Source organism: Fringilla coelebs, assembly GCF_963513975.1.
Source record: "Fringilla coelebs genome assembly, chromosome: 20".
NCBI lineage: Eukaryota > Metazoa > Chordata > Aves > Passeriformes > Fringillidae > Fringilla > Fringilla coelebs.
In genome coordinates, this window is record NC_140046.1 from 8,038,760 (window position 1) to 8,057,539 (window position 18,780).

At 47.1% G+C, this 18,780-nt stretch overlaps 1 protein-coding gene across 1 annotated transcript in view; it reads left to right on the plus strand.

Annotated features, from left to right (window-relative positions):
- CLIP2 (CAP-Gly domain containing linker protein 2) overlaps positions 1 to 18,780 on the plus strand; it is a 68,794-nt gene that overhangs the window by 28,508 nt on the left and 21,506 nt on the right. The window contains exons 3-7 of the mRNA XM_084218854.1: positions 2,455 to 2,579; positions 8,122 to 8,335; positions 10,273 to 10,470; positions 12,909 to 13,012; positions 16,726 to 16,786. Coding sequence (XP_084074980.1) covers positions 2,455 to 2,579; positions 8,122 to 8,335; positions 10,273 to 10,470; positions 12,909 to 13,012; positions 16,726 to 16,786 — 702 coding nt within the window. The remainder of the gene's footprint in view (positions 1 to 2,454; positions 2,580 to 8,121; positions 8,336 to 10,272; positions 10,471 to 12,908; positions 13,013 to 16,725; positions 16,787 to 18,780) is intronic.

Sequence of the window (18,780 nt, forward strand, 5' to 3'; positions counted from 1 at the left end):
TCATATGCTGATTTACTTGAAGTATGAACCTTTAGAACCACCCTCCTCCTTTTCTATCTTCCTTTTCTCAGCCCAAGTGTCTCAGTGGGAGTGTTTAGAGCAGAGGCAGCTGCTGCTCAGTGCCATGCACTCTCAGAGCAATGATCAAAACACAGCTCCCTGACTTGCCCTCCTTGAGTCTCCTCATGAAGCTGCAAACTTTAGGACCTTAAAGTGTAAATTCAGGAGAAAAAGGTGTGATTTATTCTTATTTCTCCATGGTGGGGGAAGAAACCTGTGCTGGAGGATGCCTGGCAGTGAGCTGAGCCCACTCCCATGCACTTTGTCAGCACTGTTGCTGTAGGAAGTGAAGATAAAAGTGGAACACCTCTATTTTGAGCAGTTTCTACATCCTGGGAGCAAGCTGAGGAGCAGGGAATGCTTTCCTGGCTCAGCTGTCCTCTTGCTGTCATGTCCCAGTATTGCCCAGAACTGTTGGAAAACCTGTCAGTGCAGGTCATGGTTCTTCAGGCAGGGCAGGTATGAGCTGTGCCTGCAGGGCTTGAACTCCTTTGTGGCCTCACAAAGTAACTTGGTGTAATTAGTTGACACCTTGAAATACATGTTAATTATATCTACTCTGATATCTTTCAGATGGGCAGTCCCAAAATCACTTTGCAGTTATTGGAAAGACAACTTAAGCGCTGGGAGAACTTGGTGTGAGAACTATTCAATATTGTTTCCATTTTTTGGAACTTCCAAAAGGAGCTCTTTTTAGCTGCTTTATGCTTGGTCGTTGTCGTTTTTCCCAAAACAACTATAAAAGCAATGACATATTATGTTTGGTAAAAGATAAGATTTTATTGCTTTTATAACAATTAGCTAGAACTCGGTGTGAGAACTATCTGCTGATGCCATCAGATCTGAAACAGAAAGTACAGAAGTCTTGTTCCCCTGTCTAAACACCTGTCCCAGCTTCAGTCCCCTTGTGTCAGTGGAAGTGTGGCAGCAGCTCCCTGACCAACACACAGCTTTCCCAGGTGTTGTGCTGGAAAAAGTCTGTGAGAAAATCAGAGAAAAGAATGAGAAACAATTCTGAACTTGCTGCACCTGTTGTTGTGAACACATGGAACGTGTTACGGAGATTTGCTTACCAAAAGGTGGTTTCTTAATTAACCAACAGTGATAGTTTTTTAATTAAAAGACCAATCCAGCTGTATCATAACTGTCTATAAAAATAATGGGTTTCTTAATAAAAAGAGAGATTGATCAGCCTTCTGTGAATCATAGATGTTATTGTTGCCTCTTTGAGCCGGGTCTCATAAGCTTTTGGAGGTCTGTAACACACCCAAGATAGCTCAGCTACTCTTGGAGGCATAAAAACCAGCAGGATGGCTTCTGTTACAGTGTTGGAAACAAAAAGGTTTAATAAAGGGCAAAATAACAAGCAGAGAAAAACCGAGCTAGGTGCAGGAGGTCCTTGCTCCTGGTAAAAGACCTCACAAAAGTGATGAGTTTATTTGTTCACTTTTTTCTAGTAAATTGCCCAGGCGGGACTTTTTGGCTTCTGTCTAATTTGTTATCCTTAAGTTTGAGGTGAAGTCCCCTGGGCCTATGAGGTGGCTTTTTCACCTAATGTAGGAGATAAACTTCTGAGCTTCTTTCCTTTTTAAGAGGACAAAGAATAGTTTTGTCGCTCTGTCAACAGAAAACACAGTCCTATACATAGAGTCTATAATAATTATTACCTAGCTGGGGGACCTGTTACTACGACAGTGCTGCCATCTCTAACCCTCTTATCTAAACTTCTTCTCTCTGAACATTTTATCTAAACCCTTCTCTCTGACCATCTCCTCTCTGGCAGGTTGGTGGCACAAAGACAGAAGGGGTGCGCCCCACGTTGGGCGCCAATTAAAAATGCAGGCGTTACCGCAGGTGCTGCTGCCTGTCCCCTGTCCCCAGCAAGCCCCTTCTGTCGAAAGGCAGGCTGAGTTAACATTCAGGCAGTGCACTCAAACCTCCACTCAACATTCACCATGGCTGGCTCAGCGATAGAGGCAGGAAAGGCTCTTTGCAAGGGTTTATTCCAGCAGAGTCACTGTCACTGAAGGACAAACCCAGGGAAAGAGGAAGAACCACGTGGAGCTTATAAAGGGGAAGGGGTGGGGGGCAGAGCTAAGGGCTGGGCAGAGGGGCCTGGCCACCAGGGGTAGGGGGGTGGCCACCAGGGGTACCAAGGTAGTGACAGGGGAAGGAGAAACCTGAGGAAGTTGTGACACCAAGGCCATGGGGGAGACTGTTTTTCCCTTTGGGATGGATGACTCTGTGGTAAGTAGTTAATGTTTCCAGGGCTGAGGGCTTGGGGACTGACCAAGGGGGGAGAGTTCTTGGGATGCTACAAGTGCTGCCATCTCTAATCCTCTTATCTAAACCTCTTATCTCCAAACATCTTCTCTAAATCTCTTCTCTCTGCAGGTGGGTGGCACGAAGACAGGAGTGGTGCGCTACGTGGGAGAGACGGACTTTGCCAAAGGAGAGTGGTGTGGAGTGGAGCTGGATGAGCCCCTGGGCAAGAACGATGGGGCAGTTGCTGGCACAAGGTACTGGCTGCTCTGAACCCCCACACACCTCCTGGGGTGCCTTCTTTTTTTTCTTTGAGTTTGAGCTCTTAGAGGAACCTATCAGACTTGAGATGGCTCAGCTACTTGGAATGGCATAAAATTAGTAGGATGGCTTCTGAGATAGTGTTGGAAACAGAAAAGTTTTAGTAAAAGGTAAAATAAAGCTCTTACACAGAAAAACTGAGTGAGGGGCAAGAGGTTCTTGCTCTTGCTAAAAACACTTTAAAAAAGCAATTATTTCTCAATTATTTCTTTTGGTCTCTTCTTTTTCTAGTGAATTACTTAGGTGGGACTTTCTGGCTTCTGTCTAATTAGGTAGCCTTAGGTTTGAGGTGAAATCTCAAAGGTCTTATGAGGTATCTTTTTACCAAGTGGAGGAGAGAAACTTCCAGGCTTTTTTCTTTTTTTAAGGAGACAAAGGATAATTTGGTCGCTCTGTCAACATTCCTACAGAGAGTTAGGGCTGTGCTTGGTTGGACATTGTGGGCTGGGAGGAGGAGAGTCTAATTTTGAGTCTTCTGGGCTTTTGGACAGCCTTGCAGGGAGATCAATACAAACCTCATCACTGGGCCATTTTAAAGCAGGATCAGATAACTTCTGTGAATGGCTTCAGGGAACAGGAGAAAGTAGGGAGAGAAGATAACTTACAGTGGGATTTAATTTTTGCTAGAAACTGATTCTGTTGATTGTATTAGCTCTGCTTTCTACCACACATTCCTGGCATAAACTTTCTCCATGTGCTATGTCACCCTGTCAGAACTGCAAAACAAAAAGATTTTACTTTTTTTTCTCCTCACTTATATAATGTTTTATTCTGTTCTTTCTGGGAACAAATTTCCAGAGCACTGAAAGAACAGTTGGTGGTTGTTTTCTGTCCCTGTACTAATTCTGTAGTGGGATAGGTGTCTGCTGATTGATCTTGCCACCTCTGACTCCCTAGGCACCTCCACTCTTTTATTTTCTAAAAAATACCTTGTTAGTATCTATAAAACTAGGCAGGGACATCTCAAGGCTTGCTGGGAAGCTCTTTCAGTTCATGTGGAATTTAGTGAACAGAATGACCCAGGCCTTGGATCTTGAGCTTGGTGGTGTTCGAATCTGAATTATACAGCAGCTCTGACCATGCTTCAAATACAGGGGCAACTGATTCCTTGTCCTACACAAGTTCCTTAAGTGGGAAATACTGTGGGTTTCTTGGAGCTTCTGAAGGCAGACTGGCTTTAGAGGTGAGATTTATCTTTCACAGAATGAACTAGGTTGGAAAAGACCTTTGATATCATCAAGTCCAACCTATAACTGTGAAACTGAGGAGCTATGAGTTCCTGCCTTGTTAGAACTCAGGTTCTGTAATAAAAGTTTCTTATGTTGGGTCAGCCTTTTTTTGTCCAGCAGCCATGTGCTTTCATTTAAATTAGGAGAAAAGCTGTCTTGTTCAATGTCAGGGCAAGAAAGCAGTAAATGATTGGCAGCAGATGGCTGAGTTTCAGCCTGTTCTCAAAATAAAAGAAGCAGGATGGCAGAGAATAAATCATGGAGTGAATGCAAGGCTCTGCTTTTTTTATCACACAGTTCAAACTATTTGGAAGATTAATGTTCATGGTGCTCAGGAAGTATTTATTGTCTTTGTGCATGTGGAAGGTGTGAAAGGCAGATGTGGGTGTGGTGCTGTCTGCCTCTCATCCTCGTACTTCAGTTGCTGTGGTTTGGAAATCCAGCTTTTGGAACTCATCCGTCTTCTGAAGCTGCTGCGGTTCTGCTGTGTGCCCTGTCTGCAGAGGCTCCTCCTTGGGTTCACACTGTTCAGAGCAAGGCTGCAGCACTGTCCCTGTCTGTCCTTGTGAGCCTTCATCCAGCCTTTGATTTTCTTGCAGCAGGTGCCCATTTAGCAGCAGTGGTTTGGAGAAGCTAGCACAGTCAAACCACCTCCCTTGGTGCCTGTGGGCACCCCTGAGCGCCTTCCCTGGCTGCTGTGGCAGCCTGGAATTCTTGAGGCTGTGCTGATCTCGTCCTGCCAGGATCAGCCTGGCTGTCCAGCACTCTGCAGGCTGTGCTTTGGTGATGGTTGCCATCTAGTGAGCACTGGCCAGCAAGCCCAGCACTGCCTGCTGCAGCTGCAGCAGGAGAATAAACCCAAGACTGGAGCTCAAGGCACTGAGGCTGGTGGGAGCAGCAGAGGTAGCCTGGAGCCTTTGGTGACATTGTTCACCTTTGCTGCTCCACCTGAGTTGGGGGTGAACTGGCTGAAATTTGGGGTGGCTTGTTGGATTATGTCTTTTTCTGACCCAGAGATGGAGTAACTGAGAGGTGTTTTCAAAATTTTTGTTCCATTTTCAGTCTCATGGGTGAGACAATACAGATGTAATTAATGCTGTTATAATCAGAAGCCAACTACTTCTTTATCACAATACATTATAGGTATTTCTTGGCTTATCAGCTTTTGCCCACACCATGCTGTAAATGCCTTAAAGCTAATCTTACTCTAAAATTACTCCTCATGCTCCTACCATAATGCATCTTTCATAGTTCTGTTTCTCTAAAGTATCCAGTCTTATTTGCGAGGCCATCCTTTGAAACTTTTTCCTATTTCCATTTCTCTCCCAGCAATGTCTGTCCTATTCCATGGCATTTCTAAGTCAGCATTTCTCATCTCAAGGTTTGCACACAGGTGCACACTGTGTGAGCCTCCTGCCAGGTTCGGAGAACTCTCCATAAATCCATTTCCCAGCGTGGGTCCCTGATTTTCCTGCAGGTTCAGGTGTGCATATGCACCAAGGGCAGCCCCTGGGGCTGGGCTTTCCCAGCAGCTGTGGCTCTCCAGTGGCTGTGGGTCAGTGGCAGTGGCCCAGGGGACAGGGTGTCACTGTGGGGAGCCCCTGTGTTCATCAGGTGGTGCTGATCTGCACTCAGCTTTGCTGCTTTCTTGTCTGCTCAGGAGACTGCAGAGGTGCTGCTGTGGTTTGCTCTGGCGTCAGTTCCACAAAGCCAAGCCAGTTCCATGGACTCATCTCTAGCAATTTAAGTGTCACTTGCTTATTTTACTGCTCTCCCTTTTCTCTCTGCTCCACTCAAGAGTCCTTGCTCACTAAACTGCCCAGAACCTTTTACTTTTGCATTGTTTGCCAGCCTTGGACACTGAAGATTTTCCCATCTATTTCAACATTTCCTGTGCTGTTTTCCACCTGCAGTTTGCATTGCCATCACTCTTCTGCCCTGTTTCCTCTCTGTAATGTGAGTACTGAGCTCCTCCATACTCACTGAGAGCAGCTCTTGGTTTTCATGTAGATTTTTTTATTTTTTCTGCCAAGTGGTTTGGACCCAATTTCTGCTTCTGAATTATAAAAGTTAATTGCAACCACTTTCAATCTGGACTGAAAGAAAATGGGCAGACATAGTGATGCAAGTCTGAACTTGCTAAGAGCTGTCAGAGGCTTTTAAGGGAATTAACATTTGGGATTGTTGTGCAGCCAGAGTACCAGGCTGTGCTTACAGCAGGCAGAGCTGTGGAAGGGGCCGTTGGCCTGCCTGAGCCTACTGGAATTTGGGAAAATGATGCTGAGCAGGGCTTTGGCAGGTTTGCAAGAGGTCAGCCTGTGGTGTGGCTGGTTTTTAAAACCCAAGGGCCTGTGTTGGCAAGAGGTCAAGAAGGCTGAGAGATTTGGGGCTGTAGAGGGGTTGTTTAAAGTTTGTTATAGAAAAAACATGGATCTGAGCTGATGTTTAAAATTTGATTTTATTCTCATCTGGCTGGAGATCAGGCTGTTCCCTGGCCTCCCAAGCACACAGGGGTCTGCCTGTGACACAGCTGTATGGCTGCCAGCTCTTAAAAATAAAAGGCGATGGGGAAACAGCTGCTCACATCTGGAGAGAGAGAAAACTTGTGCTAGTAAAACTGGATTTGTGTAATATAGTCATTAGAACCTGCTTTTATTATATTAACACAGGACAGATTGGTTTGTGAGCCTGTATTTAGTCCCACTCTTGCTGGGAGGCCACTGAGAAAGCTCTTAGAGGAGCTTTTTGTGTTGGCTGCTCCCCTGGAACTCGGGGACACCATGCTGGAGGTGATCTGGGTTTTCTTGCTGCAGTGCAGCTGGCCAGCAGCAAATGAACCTTGGCTGCTCAGCCAAGGCCCTGAGGGAGTTTCCAGGGTTTGGCACTGAATTGTGGCTCATTTTTATTCTGGAAGGGGGCTCTGGAGACACAGAATCACTGGGCTTGGTGCAGTTCTGGAAGAGACCATGCACTGTAATTTTCTGGTCCTCCCTCTTCTCTGCTTTCATCTTTCCAAGTTTGTTGGCATAGGAAACAGCTTCTCTGCCACCCAGAGGAGGTGGCACACGCTGGAGTTTGCTGTGATTGTATTTTTAGCTTCAAAGGTTTGAGCTGCTGTTTTCCCCTGTTTTGGGAGGAAAGATTTTTACCCTGTGGAACATTTATACAGAGCTGTGTGATTCAGATCTTTTTATTTGACAGAGTCACGGGGTGGGTCAGGTTGGAAAGGACCACAGTTGGTCATCTAGCCCAACCTTCCTCTCAGGACGAGTCATCCCAGAGCACATGGCATACTCTTGTGTCCAGAAGGTTCTGGAATATCCCCACACCTTCTCTGGGCAGCCTGTGCAGGGCTTGGTCACTGTGCAGGGAAGAAGGTCTTCCTCAGTTTTAGCTGGAACTTCCTGCCCATGGCCTCTTGTCTCATTGCAGAGCTCACAGAGTAGAGCCTTGTCCATCTCCTGCCATCGCCCTGCAGTCACATTTCACTGCATCCTCATCCTCAAAGCAGGGTAAAGAGCACACCCAAGTTTTGGTTGTGAGGAAGGAGTGCTTGTGCTGTGTTTATGTTCTGGGATTTGTGCTCTCCAGGCTGCCAGCTGTGTCTGTCCTGGCATCTTACCAAAGTGCACAGCAGCTGGTGCTTGGCAATTACCTCAGGTCCCTCTGCTGAAGCACCACAAATGCAAACATGGAGATTCCCAGTGCTGCAAGCAGGAAAGGAGAATAATCCAACTGCTTGTACACAGGAAATCAGTTGTTTAGCCAGGACAAAAGGAGACTCAGAGGTGACCTCATCACTGTCACAGCTCCTGAAAGGTGGCTGTGCTCAGGTGGGGCTGGGCTCTTTCTCCAGGCAGCACTGACAGAACCAGAGCACACAGCCTCAGGCTGAATCCAGGGAAATACAGGTTGGATATTAGGAAAAAGTTTTTCACAGAAAGGGTGATAAAGAACTGGAATGGCTGCCCAGGGAGGTGGTGCAGTCCCCATCCCTGGGTGTGTTTAACAAAGCCTGGATGTGGCACTGGGTGCCAGGGTTGAGTTGAGGTGTTGGGGCTGGGCTGGACTCCATGGTCTTGAAGGTCTCTTCCAACCCAGTGATCCTGTGAATTCTAAGAAACAGTGCCACACCAAAGCACCCAGAGATGAGCTGTGGGGTTTGTACTGCTTGGCAGTGCCATTCTGCAAGGCTTGGGTGAGCTGGCTGCTCTGCCACTCCTCACTTGGTGCATCTCCTGTATTCCAGGTACTTCCAGTGCCCACCCAAGTTTGGCCTCTTTGCTCCCATCCACAAGGTGATCCGGATTGGGTTCCCATCCACCAGCCCTGCCAAGGCAAAGAAGAGCAAGAGGATGGCCATGGGGGTGTCAGCCCTGACCCACAGCCCCAGCAGCTCCTCCATCAGCTCCGTCAGCTCCGTGGCCTCCTCGGTCGGGGGCAGGCCCAGCCGCAGTGGGCTGGTGAGTAACTCTGCAGGGTCTCTGCTCCTCACCCTGCCTGTGTGACCCAGCCTCAGCACACAGCAGGGTTGGGGTTTTCTTCCAGTGCAGCTGCTCCTTCACCATTCATGGGGAGAGGGGAATGGAGTGTGGGACTGTCACCCACCTCGCAGGTGTCGGAGCCCAGGACATTGCTCTGGCTGCCCTGGATGGCTCAAGACCCTGGCAGGGGCTCAGAGACCTTGGCACGGAGTCAAAACCCCCTGTGCCTTTGATTTTAGCCCATGGAAACATTTACCAACTCTGTGTGAGGATTTACAAGCCACAAGAGTTTGAGTAGAATGATGGTGAATTTATCACTGTGTGACAAGGTAGAATTTGGGGTTTTTTAGAATGGGGGTTCAAGAGGCAAGTGGAGGAATCTGGGCATGTTCTGTCTTTCCCCTTCTTCTTCTTGTCCTCCATCTTCTGGATTGGCACTTCTGGATTGGTTTAGAGTAGAGACAGACTGTCTAACATAGGTGATAGGTATTGGGAAATTATTGTAAATAAAGTACAGGTAGTTTTTAGTATAAAAAGACAACACTGCCCTGAGGGTGTCAGTGTGCCTCACCCCGACCTGCCAGACAGACCCCAGCGGGTCAGAGAAAGAATGTCATGGATAAGGAAAAACAAACAACCCTGAGAACCAGAGCTGAGGAATCCTGACTCCTCCTTTGGCTGCCAGGCTGGAAAAGGAGACTCTCCAACACATCTTGGGTTGTCCTGACCACCGAGACTCCAGACACAGTCTCCCTCCAAGGAAGGGACACCAAGCAGCTGTGACCACTGAAGAGCCTGAAGTGCAATTTGCAGTGGGATGAATCTCAGGGCTGCTGCCAGGAGCAGGTTTATAAGGGATCCCTGCAGAAAAAGGACACTCTTTGCAGTCTCACACGGTCATGCTGCTCCACTGACCAGCTGTGCAAAGCTCCTGCTGTGGCTGTTCCACTGTGGAGGGTGACAATGTCCTGGGTGACATGCCTGGGGTTTGGGCAGGTGCTCAAGCAGGCAGAAAGCAGAGCAGGCAGTGATCCTGTTAAAAATTCTGGCTCTGCTGTGGTGCTGCTGCAGAACACCCACAGCCCTCTGGGCTGGGGACAAGGCTGCAGTGTCATTCCTGGGAGTGGATCAAATAACCCATACTGGTCTCCACTTGAGATCAGTCTCCCCAGCTGAGCTCACTCTTTGGGGTTTCATCAGTGCAGGCCATCAATAGAATGTATCTAAGAAGGCAGATGACAGAATGCATGATAATTTTCCCTGACCCAGTTCCCACCCCGTGTTGTGTCCTTTGGGAAGGGCTGTGTTCACTGCAGTGCAGAAGAGCAGCTGAGCTTGGGAGCATTGTCCAGATGTTTCTCAGACTTCACCTCCCCTGTAGGGCCCAGAGCTGGAGCTGCAGCTCTCCTCAGCTGAACAAATGATCGTTAGGTGAGCAGCATTCCAGGTTTAACTTCAGCTGTTCTGCACTGGAAAGGACACAGCTTTACCCTGTCACTGACATATTTTATGAAAATCCTTTTGCTAGGATTTTTCTCCTGAGAAGCTGAGAAGCCTCAGAAAAGAAATGTAAACAATAACTGTCTGATGGCTGTGGGATATGGTCTGGAGATGGTTTACCAACAGGTAACCAACCAATCTTTGATTGGTCTCATGTGGCTTGTTTTTAATTAATGGCCAATGACAGCCAGCTGTGTTGGACTCTCTGAGTCTGTCATGAGATTTTATTATCATTCTTTTCTAGCTTTCTGATGTCTCCTTTCTCTTTCTTTAGTATAGTTTTAATATATCATTTTCTTTTAATATAATATATATCATAAAACAATAAATCAGCCCTCTGAAACGTGGAGTCAAGATTCCCATCTCCTCCCTCGTCCCCCACCACATCACCCCATCTCTTTTGACCTCTTTCCCAGCTGACAGAGACCTCGTCTCGCTATGCCAGGAAGATCTCTGGCACCACAGCCCTGCAGGAGGCCCTGAAGGAGAAGCAGCAGCACATTGAGCAGCTGCTGGCAGAGCGGGACCTGGAGAGGGCAGAGGTGGCCAAGGCCACCAGCCACATCTGCGAGGTGGAGAAGGAGATTGCCATCATGAAGGCCCAGCACGAGCAGGTAGGAGGGGATAGCTCTCAAATGTCTGAATATTTCACATCCCCTGGAAGTGCCAGGTCATAATGTAACTGATTTATTAAAAAAATACGGATATTGATCTATCCGTATATCTATATCCAACTGAGACAGACAAAACTCTATAACAGTTTAGAGTTAGAAAGTGTTTGTTTACTGTGGGATAGCTCCCAAATACACACAGCACTTTACAGGTGATTACAGAGTCCTTTTGTCTATACAGGTATTGAATACCCAAAGTACAAATGCATATTCATGGCTTTGGTACATCCCATTCCCAATATGGATGTTGATCTAGTACTGATATCCAAAAACTCCCTAACAGTTTAGAGTTAGAAAGTGTTTGTTTATTGTGGATAGCTCCCAAATACACACAGCACTTTACAGGTGATTACAGAGTCCTTTTATCTGTACAGGTATTGAATACCCAAAATACAAATGCATATTCATGGCTTTGGTACATCCCATTCCCTGCTCCCTATGGTAATTAGTTCAAAAGCCATTAAGCATGGTAATTAGTTCAAAAGCTATTGAGCATGAGTAGTTTGTCCCCCGAAATGGGTGGGTGGTCCCTTTCATAGGGAGGGGTCCCAAAATGAGGAAGTAAATGAAGTCTTCCTCATTCTGACCTTTCTACCTTTTCAATGTAAATGTGACAAATGAACCCTTGGTAGGACTCCCATTCCCTGTATTCAGAACAGAGGAGGCCTACAATTGTCTTATGCTCCTAAGAGCTGCTTATCAGTTTCTATATTCTTCATTAATATTATTCTTCATTAATAACCCAGCTAACCAAACATTGTGTTGACAAGCAATCAATTATTAGCTAACTACTAACTCTTAACTTCATCAAGGCCTACCCATTTATTTTAATTAACTCCAATCAAGCTTCTCTCTAACTAAAATCTTAGCTCCTCTAAAATCTCAAATGCCTTAAAGTCTTATTCCTTAAATTCCTTAAAAATGTCTCATTACCATTATCACTGTGTGTGAAACTGGGGCTCTGAATTTCTGCCTTTTATGTGCTGAGTTAAGCTGAGGTGTGTTATAGTTGCCTCTTTGAGCCAGGTTTTATAATCTCTCAGAGGTCTATAACACACCCAAGGTAGCTTAGTTACCCTTAGAAGCATAAAAATCAGCAAGATGGCTTTCATTGCAGTGTTAGAAACAAAAAAGTTCAATAAAAGGCAAAATAACAAACAAAAAAAAACCCCTGAGCCAAGTGCCAAAGATTCTTGCCCCTGATTAGTTTCTTTGCTCGCTTCTTTTTCTGGTAAATTGCCCGAGAAGGAGTTTTTAGCTTCTGTCCAATTAGCTATCCTAAAGCTTGAAGTGAAGTCCCCTGGGCCTATAAAGTGACTTTTCCACTTAATCAAAAAAAAGAGAAACTTCTGAGCTTCTTTCCTTTTTGAAAGGACAAAAAATACTTTTGTCACTCCGTCAACAAAACCACATTCCTGCAGAGGCTCTGTCCCACCCTCCCAGTGTCACATGCACTGTCTCTGCCCTGAGCCAGGAGCAGAAAGCCCTGTGCCAGATCAGGGGCAGCAGGTAGTTTGTGTCTGCTGGATCAATGCATTTCAGTGCTGAAATGCAAATTTGTTCCCCTCAGACATTGAATCTGGCAGTGGCTGGGACTGCATTGCAGGGATTTTATGGTGCTGAGGGCATCAGCCCAGTTCCTATGCCACTGCTTTCCCACCAGAGAGGATGCTTTCAGAACATTAATAAAGGGAGGAAATCTGGAAATAAACCAGGCTGATCATTAGGTTGGTGTTTGTTAGTTTGTATTTTGCACAAGCATTTGTACAGAGGATATTTTATGTATTAAAATGCTTAAAGAGAGTTGTGGTTGTGCTATTTGTCAGTATGTGGTTCTTCATCGTCTGCTGTTGTCCTAAATTCTTTACTGGTGCTTTTAAAGCCAAGTGAGCTACCTGGGAGCAGGGATGGCAATGTCTGCTTGTGTGGTGGGTCACAGCTACCTGTCACAAATGCAGGAGAAATTGGGAAATCACCTGCAAGCTGACATTCTTCTCACGTATTGTGTTTTCCAGTAATTATCAGTGACAAATCAATTAACAGAAGTCTGAAATATCTCTTTTGCTTCACGACTGGGGCTGAATTGCACTGGCAACCTCTGACCAGATTTTCAGAACTTTTCAGGCTTCAAGTTCTGGACTCCAATCAGAGCTGGAGTCTCCAAAAGGGTCAGGTCAGAGAGGCACTGAAGCATGGATCACTTACAGCTGCTGGAGCAGCTTCTGTTGTCTTGATCCCTGCATCCTGAGCTCTCTGGAAAATGTGCTCTTGCCACAGCATCATCAAAACCTTCTGTTCCCTGGTTCTGACCCTTTCCTGAGCAGCTTTGTGCTGCTTCAGGCACGGCTGACTTTGAGTCTTGGCCTTGTTTTCTGCTCCAGTATGTCACGGAGGCAGAAGGAAACCTGCAGCGAGCGCGAGCCTTGGTGGACGGGATGCAGAAGGAGAAGATCGAGCTGCTGAACCAGCTGGAAGAGGAGAAGAGGTAAAGCAGGAGTGGAGGGGTGTGAGGGAGGTGAAGGCATGTGTGGACAGTGCTGAGGCTTTGGGTGGTTTTAAGGATACAGCGTGAAATAAAAATCGGGTCATAAACAGGCAGGTGCACCTTGGGCCATCACAGACCCTCCTGTGTCCCTGTCCTTCTGGAGCCTTTTAGGAACCCCACAGGTTTGTCACCTGCAGTGGGGATGGGAAGGCTATGCTGGGCTGTCCCTGTCCCTGTGGAGCCCCACAGGTTTGTCACCTGCAGTGGGGATGGGAAGGCCATGCTGGGCTGTCCTGTCCCTCTGGGAGCCCCTCAGGAGCCCCACAGGTTTGTCACCTGCAGTGGGATGGGAAGGCCATGCTGTCCCTGTCCCTCTGGAGCCCCACAGGTTTGGGAGCTGCAGTGGGGATGGGAAGGCCATGCTGGGCTGTCCCTCTGGAGCCCCACAGGTTTGTCACCTGCAGTGGGGTGGCAAGGCCATGCTGGGCTGTCTCTGTCCCTCAGGAGCCTTTTAGGAACCCCACAGGTTTGGGAGCTGCAGTGGGATGGGAAGGCCATGCTGGGCTGTCCCTGTGGAGCCCCTCAGGTTTGTCACCTGCAGTGGGGTGGCAAGGCCCTGCTGTCCCTGTCCCTCAGGTTTGTCACCTGCAGTGGGGTGGCAAGGCCCTGCTGTCCCTGTCCCTCTGCAGCCCCTCAGCAGCCCCACAGGTTTGTCACCTGCAGTGGGATGGCAAGGCCATGCTGGGCTGTCCCTGTCCCTCAGGAGCCCCTCAGGTTTGTCACCTGCAGTGGGGTGGCAAGGCCCTGCTGTCCCTCTGCAGCCCCTCAGGTTTGTCCCCTGCAGTGGGGTGGCAAGGCCCTGCTGTCCCTGTGCAGCCCCTCAGGTTTGTCACCCGCAGTGGGGTGGCAAGGCCCTGCTGTCCCTGTGGAGCCCCTCATGTTTGTCACCTGCAGTGGGGTGGCAAGGCCCTGCTGTCCCTGTCCCTCAGCAGCCCCTCAGGTTTGTCACCTGCAGTGGGGTGGCAAGGCCCTGCTGTCCCTGTCCCTGTGGAGCCCCTCATGTTTGTCACCTGCAGTGGGGTGGCAAGGCCCTGCTGTCCCTGTCCCTCAGCAGCCCAGGCCAGCCCCAGCTCACAGGCAGGGGAAGCAGCCCCTGGCTCTGGGGACGCTCTCTGTGCCCCGAGGGCGCTGGGGCAGCCGGGCTGGGACCTTTGCAGCAGGAGAGACTCCAGGGACAGCGGGGGAGGAAAGGGCTGGCTCTGAGCAGGGCAAATCCGAGGGTTTATTCGGGAGCCTGGGGAGCTCACACACCTCGGGGGGCTCCCAGAGCCCGGGAGTTGTGCCAAGGTGACATTTAAAGGAGGTGGAAACCAAAAGCAGAGAACGTTTCACCAAGCCAGAGCTGACCCTGAGGGATGGGCACTGGGGATGGACATTTAGGGCAGGGTATGGGGCAGGTCTGGGGGGCTGACCCCAACCTCTGGCTCATCACTCGATGCCTTGGACCGAAGCTTCTGGATGGAGGGGATGGGATGGTGAGGGATTGACAGAGAGCCAGGGTGGGGATTTGGGATGATCTCAGCAAGGGAGAGGATTACACAGGTAAAGAGAAAGGGGAACAGTCTGGGGTGAACTATTTGGGAAAACTACAGGCACACAAAACCCAAACTACCTCAAAGTATTCCAAAGTATAAAAACACACTACAACACTCCTGTACAACCTGGATTTGCTGGGGTCCCCTTCCTGCCCTCCATCTGTGATGGGCTGATCTTGAGGATGTTCTTTGTGAGGGAGGGAAGCCAAACTGGGGTGCAGCCTTACTGCAGTGTGATCCACATGCCCCCATCCATGCAGGTCTCATGGTGCACACATTTCCTCTCTGGATCAGAGGGCAGACCTGCATGTCATTCTTGGAGTCCAGGTACTCCATGTGTGTAATTAAACTCTTCAGTAGGAACAGAAAAACATTTCTGTCTATTAAATAACTGAAAGCAGTGTTGATTTCAATTATTGATGCTTCAGGAGGCCCTTTAACCCAGCTGAGTTTTCCTCTAAATATCAACAGATGCCTCCCTCCTCTAATTAGAGGAGGTTTAGACAAGGAAGCTTGTTTATGAAGTTAGTTATGTACACTCACAGCTATTTTTATCTGTAACAGAATCACAATCCTTACATCTGGCTACTAACTAAACATCCTCAGCCTTTTTCTTTATAATCAGTAGAGAGAAAAAGAGGGATGAGTCTGGCAGAAAACTGAATTATTTTCTACTGTTGCTGACTTCTCTCTTCCAAAGGAGAAGAGTTTCCTTGGCATGTCTGTGTTAATGTGTGTGGTTTAATTGCATTTATGCATGACTGGCCTGTAAACTCTGTGGGGAGGGCTTTTGTGTCAGGCAGGGTAAATCACAGCTCCACCCTGTGCCAAGGAGGCAGAGGATCCCATTCCCTTGGGATATTTTGTATGGACCCTGCCCATTTGGCACAGGAATTGCCCAGTGCTTGGATAACAAGGTTTCAATAACCCAGTGAAACCTTGTTGTGCTTTGCTTGTTTTCAGGATCCTGTGTCAGAGGAATAGTTGTGTGTCTGAGGGGATGTTCCTGGCAAAAAGGCCACCTTTGTGTGTGCTTGTAACTGTCCTGCTCCATGGGGCTGGCAGCTCAGTTTCTGCTGAGCTTTTGTATCCAAAGGTGGTCTGTGTCCCTCTCAGGCTGTGATTCTGCAGGCCATGATGTGATTTTTTAATACTGGGTTGTTACTTTCATATTTTCTGAAGAAACTTTTTACCAAAACTTTTTCTCCTAAGAAGCCGAGAAGCTTCAGAGAATTATCTATTTGCTTCTGCTGTGTTTTGCTGCTTTAAAATGTAGTATAGAAACTGTTTATCCAACATACAAATTGTTTTAAATTAATAACCAATCACAGTCAGCTGTGCCAAACTCTGAAGAATCAGTCCCAAGTTTTCATTATCCTTCCTGTTAAACCTTCTGTCTATATCCTTCTCTTTCTTTAACATAGTTTTAGTATAGTATTAATATAATAATATAATATGATAAGATATGATATATTATATGGTAATATATATAATATAATATAATATAATATAATATAATATAATATAATATAATATAATATAATATAATATAATATAATATAATATAATATAATATAATATAATATAATATAATATAATATAATACTATATTATATCATAATATGGTATAATATCATAAAATAATAAATTAACCTTCTAAAAACATAAAATCAAATTCCTTATCTCTCACCTCATCCTAAAAACCTCACAAACTCAACACTGCTCCATGGGGCTTGCAGCTCAGTTTCTGAGCTTTTATATCCAAAGGTGGTCTGTATCTCTCTCAGACTTCGATTCTGCAGGCCATGACATGATTTTTTAATATTCTGTGGATGGCTTTAGAGCACTAAAGGCTTATCAGGAATTTTTTGGGCAGCTTTTCCATTTGTTGGCAATGACCTCTCTCCATTGATGGTTGCAGTGATCCATAGAATTTGGTTAACAGTGGGAAGGCTGATGTGCAGTGGCTGCTGAGACAGAGGGGCTGAGCTGAGAATTCTGATGGCTCTGGGTATCCCTTTTCTTTCTGGTGACTCTCTGGGTGTCCCTTTCCTTCTGATGGCTCTCTGGGTGTCCCTTTTCTTTCTGATGGCTCTCTGTGTCCCCTTCCTTTCCCAGGAAAGTGGAGGACTTGCAGTTCCGTGTGGAGGAAGAATCCATTACAAAAGGGGATCTGGAGGTAATTCCTGCTGACCTTGCCAAAATGTGGGATCCAGAGCTGCATGTGGGGCCTCACTTGAGTGATTTCTGCCACCTTTTCTCCCCTCTGACAATACTTTACTGATGTGCTGTGTGATTTACTGCTGTGAGGATTGTTCTTTGGTGTGGTGCCCAAGGGCTGCTCACACCTGGGGCTGCCTGGAGCTCATCTGTCGCTCTCAGCTGCCAAGCCATGTGAAAATCTGTGTCTGAATGTGTTGAACTTACATTTTTCCACCCTAGAAATGAATTGGCAGTTCAGTTCCTGTCCCTGTGGTGTCCTGCTCTCAGCAGCTCACGGGCACACGGAGTCTCCTGCCTGGATGCTGTTTAATTCCAGCCAAAATGCTGTTTGTGCTGAGGTATCCTCATGTGGGATTCACTGCCTGGGAGTGTGGGTTGGGCACCAGGACTGGCAGCCTGCCCCTGGGATGCTGCTGCAGTGAGCACTGTGCAGGCTGGAAGGGATGTTGGGGGGAAATGATGCTGGCCCTCGAGTGGGAGGCTTTTCCATGGGGAAAAGGGAACAGAAAATCTTCCTGTGGAAGCAAGGCTCTGCTCTCCAAGTGTAAATCAAGGGAGTTTTCTGTCTCTTTAACTGCAGTGCCAGGTTAGTAATAGCCAGAAATGTCAAGGGCCCTGCTCCTGTGCTTCACTGTCACTCATAGCAACAAAAGCCCAGGAAAATGGGAAAACTAGGAAATGGATAGGTTGCTGTGGCTGTGATTCTGCTGGCATAAACCTCTCTCCTTCATCCAGGAGCTGAAGGAGATGTTTGACAGGGTGTAAATTAGCAGTGCACTGCTAGCAGACCTTTGGGGGAGTGCAGCAAGTGCAGTTTCTGCCTGTTGTGTGGGAGCAAAATCAGATTTCTGTTCATCCCTGAGCTGACAGCTTTCCCACAGGGCAATAGGGAAGGCTGGTTGGTGCAGGCATCTTTCCCTTTGAGAGCAGGGAATTGTCCCTTTGTAAGCTCCAAGTGTTTAAGCCTGGCTGTGTGGTTATGGCAGTGGGACCAGGGCTGGTATATTTGGATTTTTAATTTTTTTATTTTAAAGCCACCATGCTTAGCAAGCTGCTATGGGTAAGGGCTCCCATCTCACTTTGGGACTCAGAGTCTTGGATTTATTTTTCCTTTGGGCAGGGAAGGAATTGTTTTGCAAGGGGGATGTGGCCAAGCTTTCAGCAGGACATTATGGTCCTGTCCTCACTTTCATGCTTCTCTGTACAAAAGGACAAATAATTTAGGAATGCTTGATGTCCTCTGAGCCAGGGAACTGGCATGCTCTCTATGAGCCCAGCACAGGCTCTGGCAGAGGGCTTGGCTGGAGCCAGATTTTACATCTTGTCTGCCTAATTTGCATGTCCAGACGGAATGACTGACCCACTGGAGTTAATTCCACCTTTCTGCCTTTTTCTGTGGAGACAGTTAAGCTTTCCAGAAGCAAATAATTAACTGGGAGAAAAAATGTGCTGGTGGCCTGAAGATACAGAGAGATCAAGGCTCTGGACCTCTGACAGAGCAGCTGTGGATGGAGCCTTGAAATGCAGTCAGGAATTCAGCCCAGTTTGGATCCTGGTTGGCAGCTGATGCTGTAGTGATTTGGGAGATGAAAAACAAGTGCAGGAAAAGCTTTCAAGAGCTTTGAAAGTTGAAAAGCTAATGTAGGAAAAGCTTTCAGGAGAGACTTTTTGTGGTGGGAAACCATGGTTTGCAGGGAGTATTATCCTCATCAAGGAACTCTCTCCTGCTCATCTCCTGCATCCTGCAGCATGCCTTGAATGCCACTGGGAAGTCAGTTTATCATTCTGAACAGTAACTAAAGGCTAATAGCTACAAATAAATCTGAAATTCATTTCTGGGCTCCCTCAAAGTGCAAGAAAATTTTGGATTGGAGGTTCTGACTCATACTGGCTAGTACTAGCAAACCAATTTACATAAAATAACACAGGATCGAATGTAAACCTAAGATT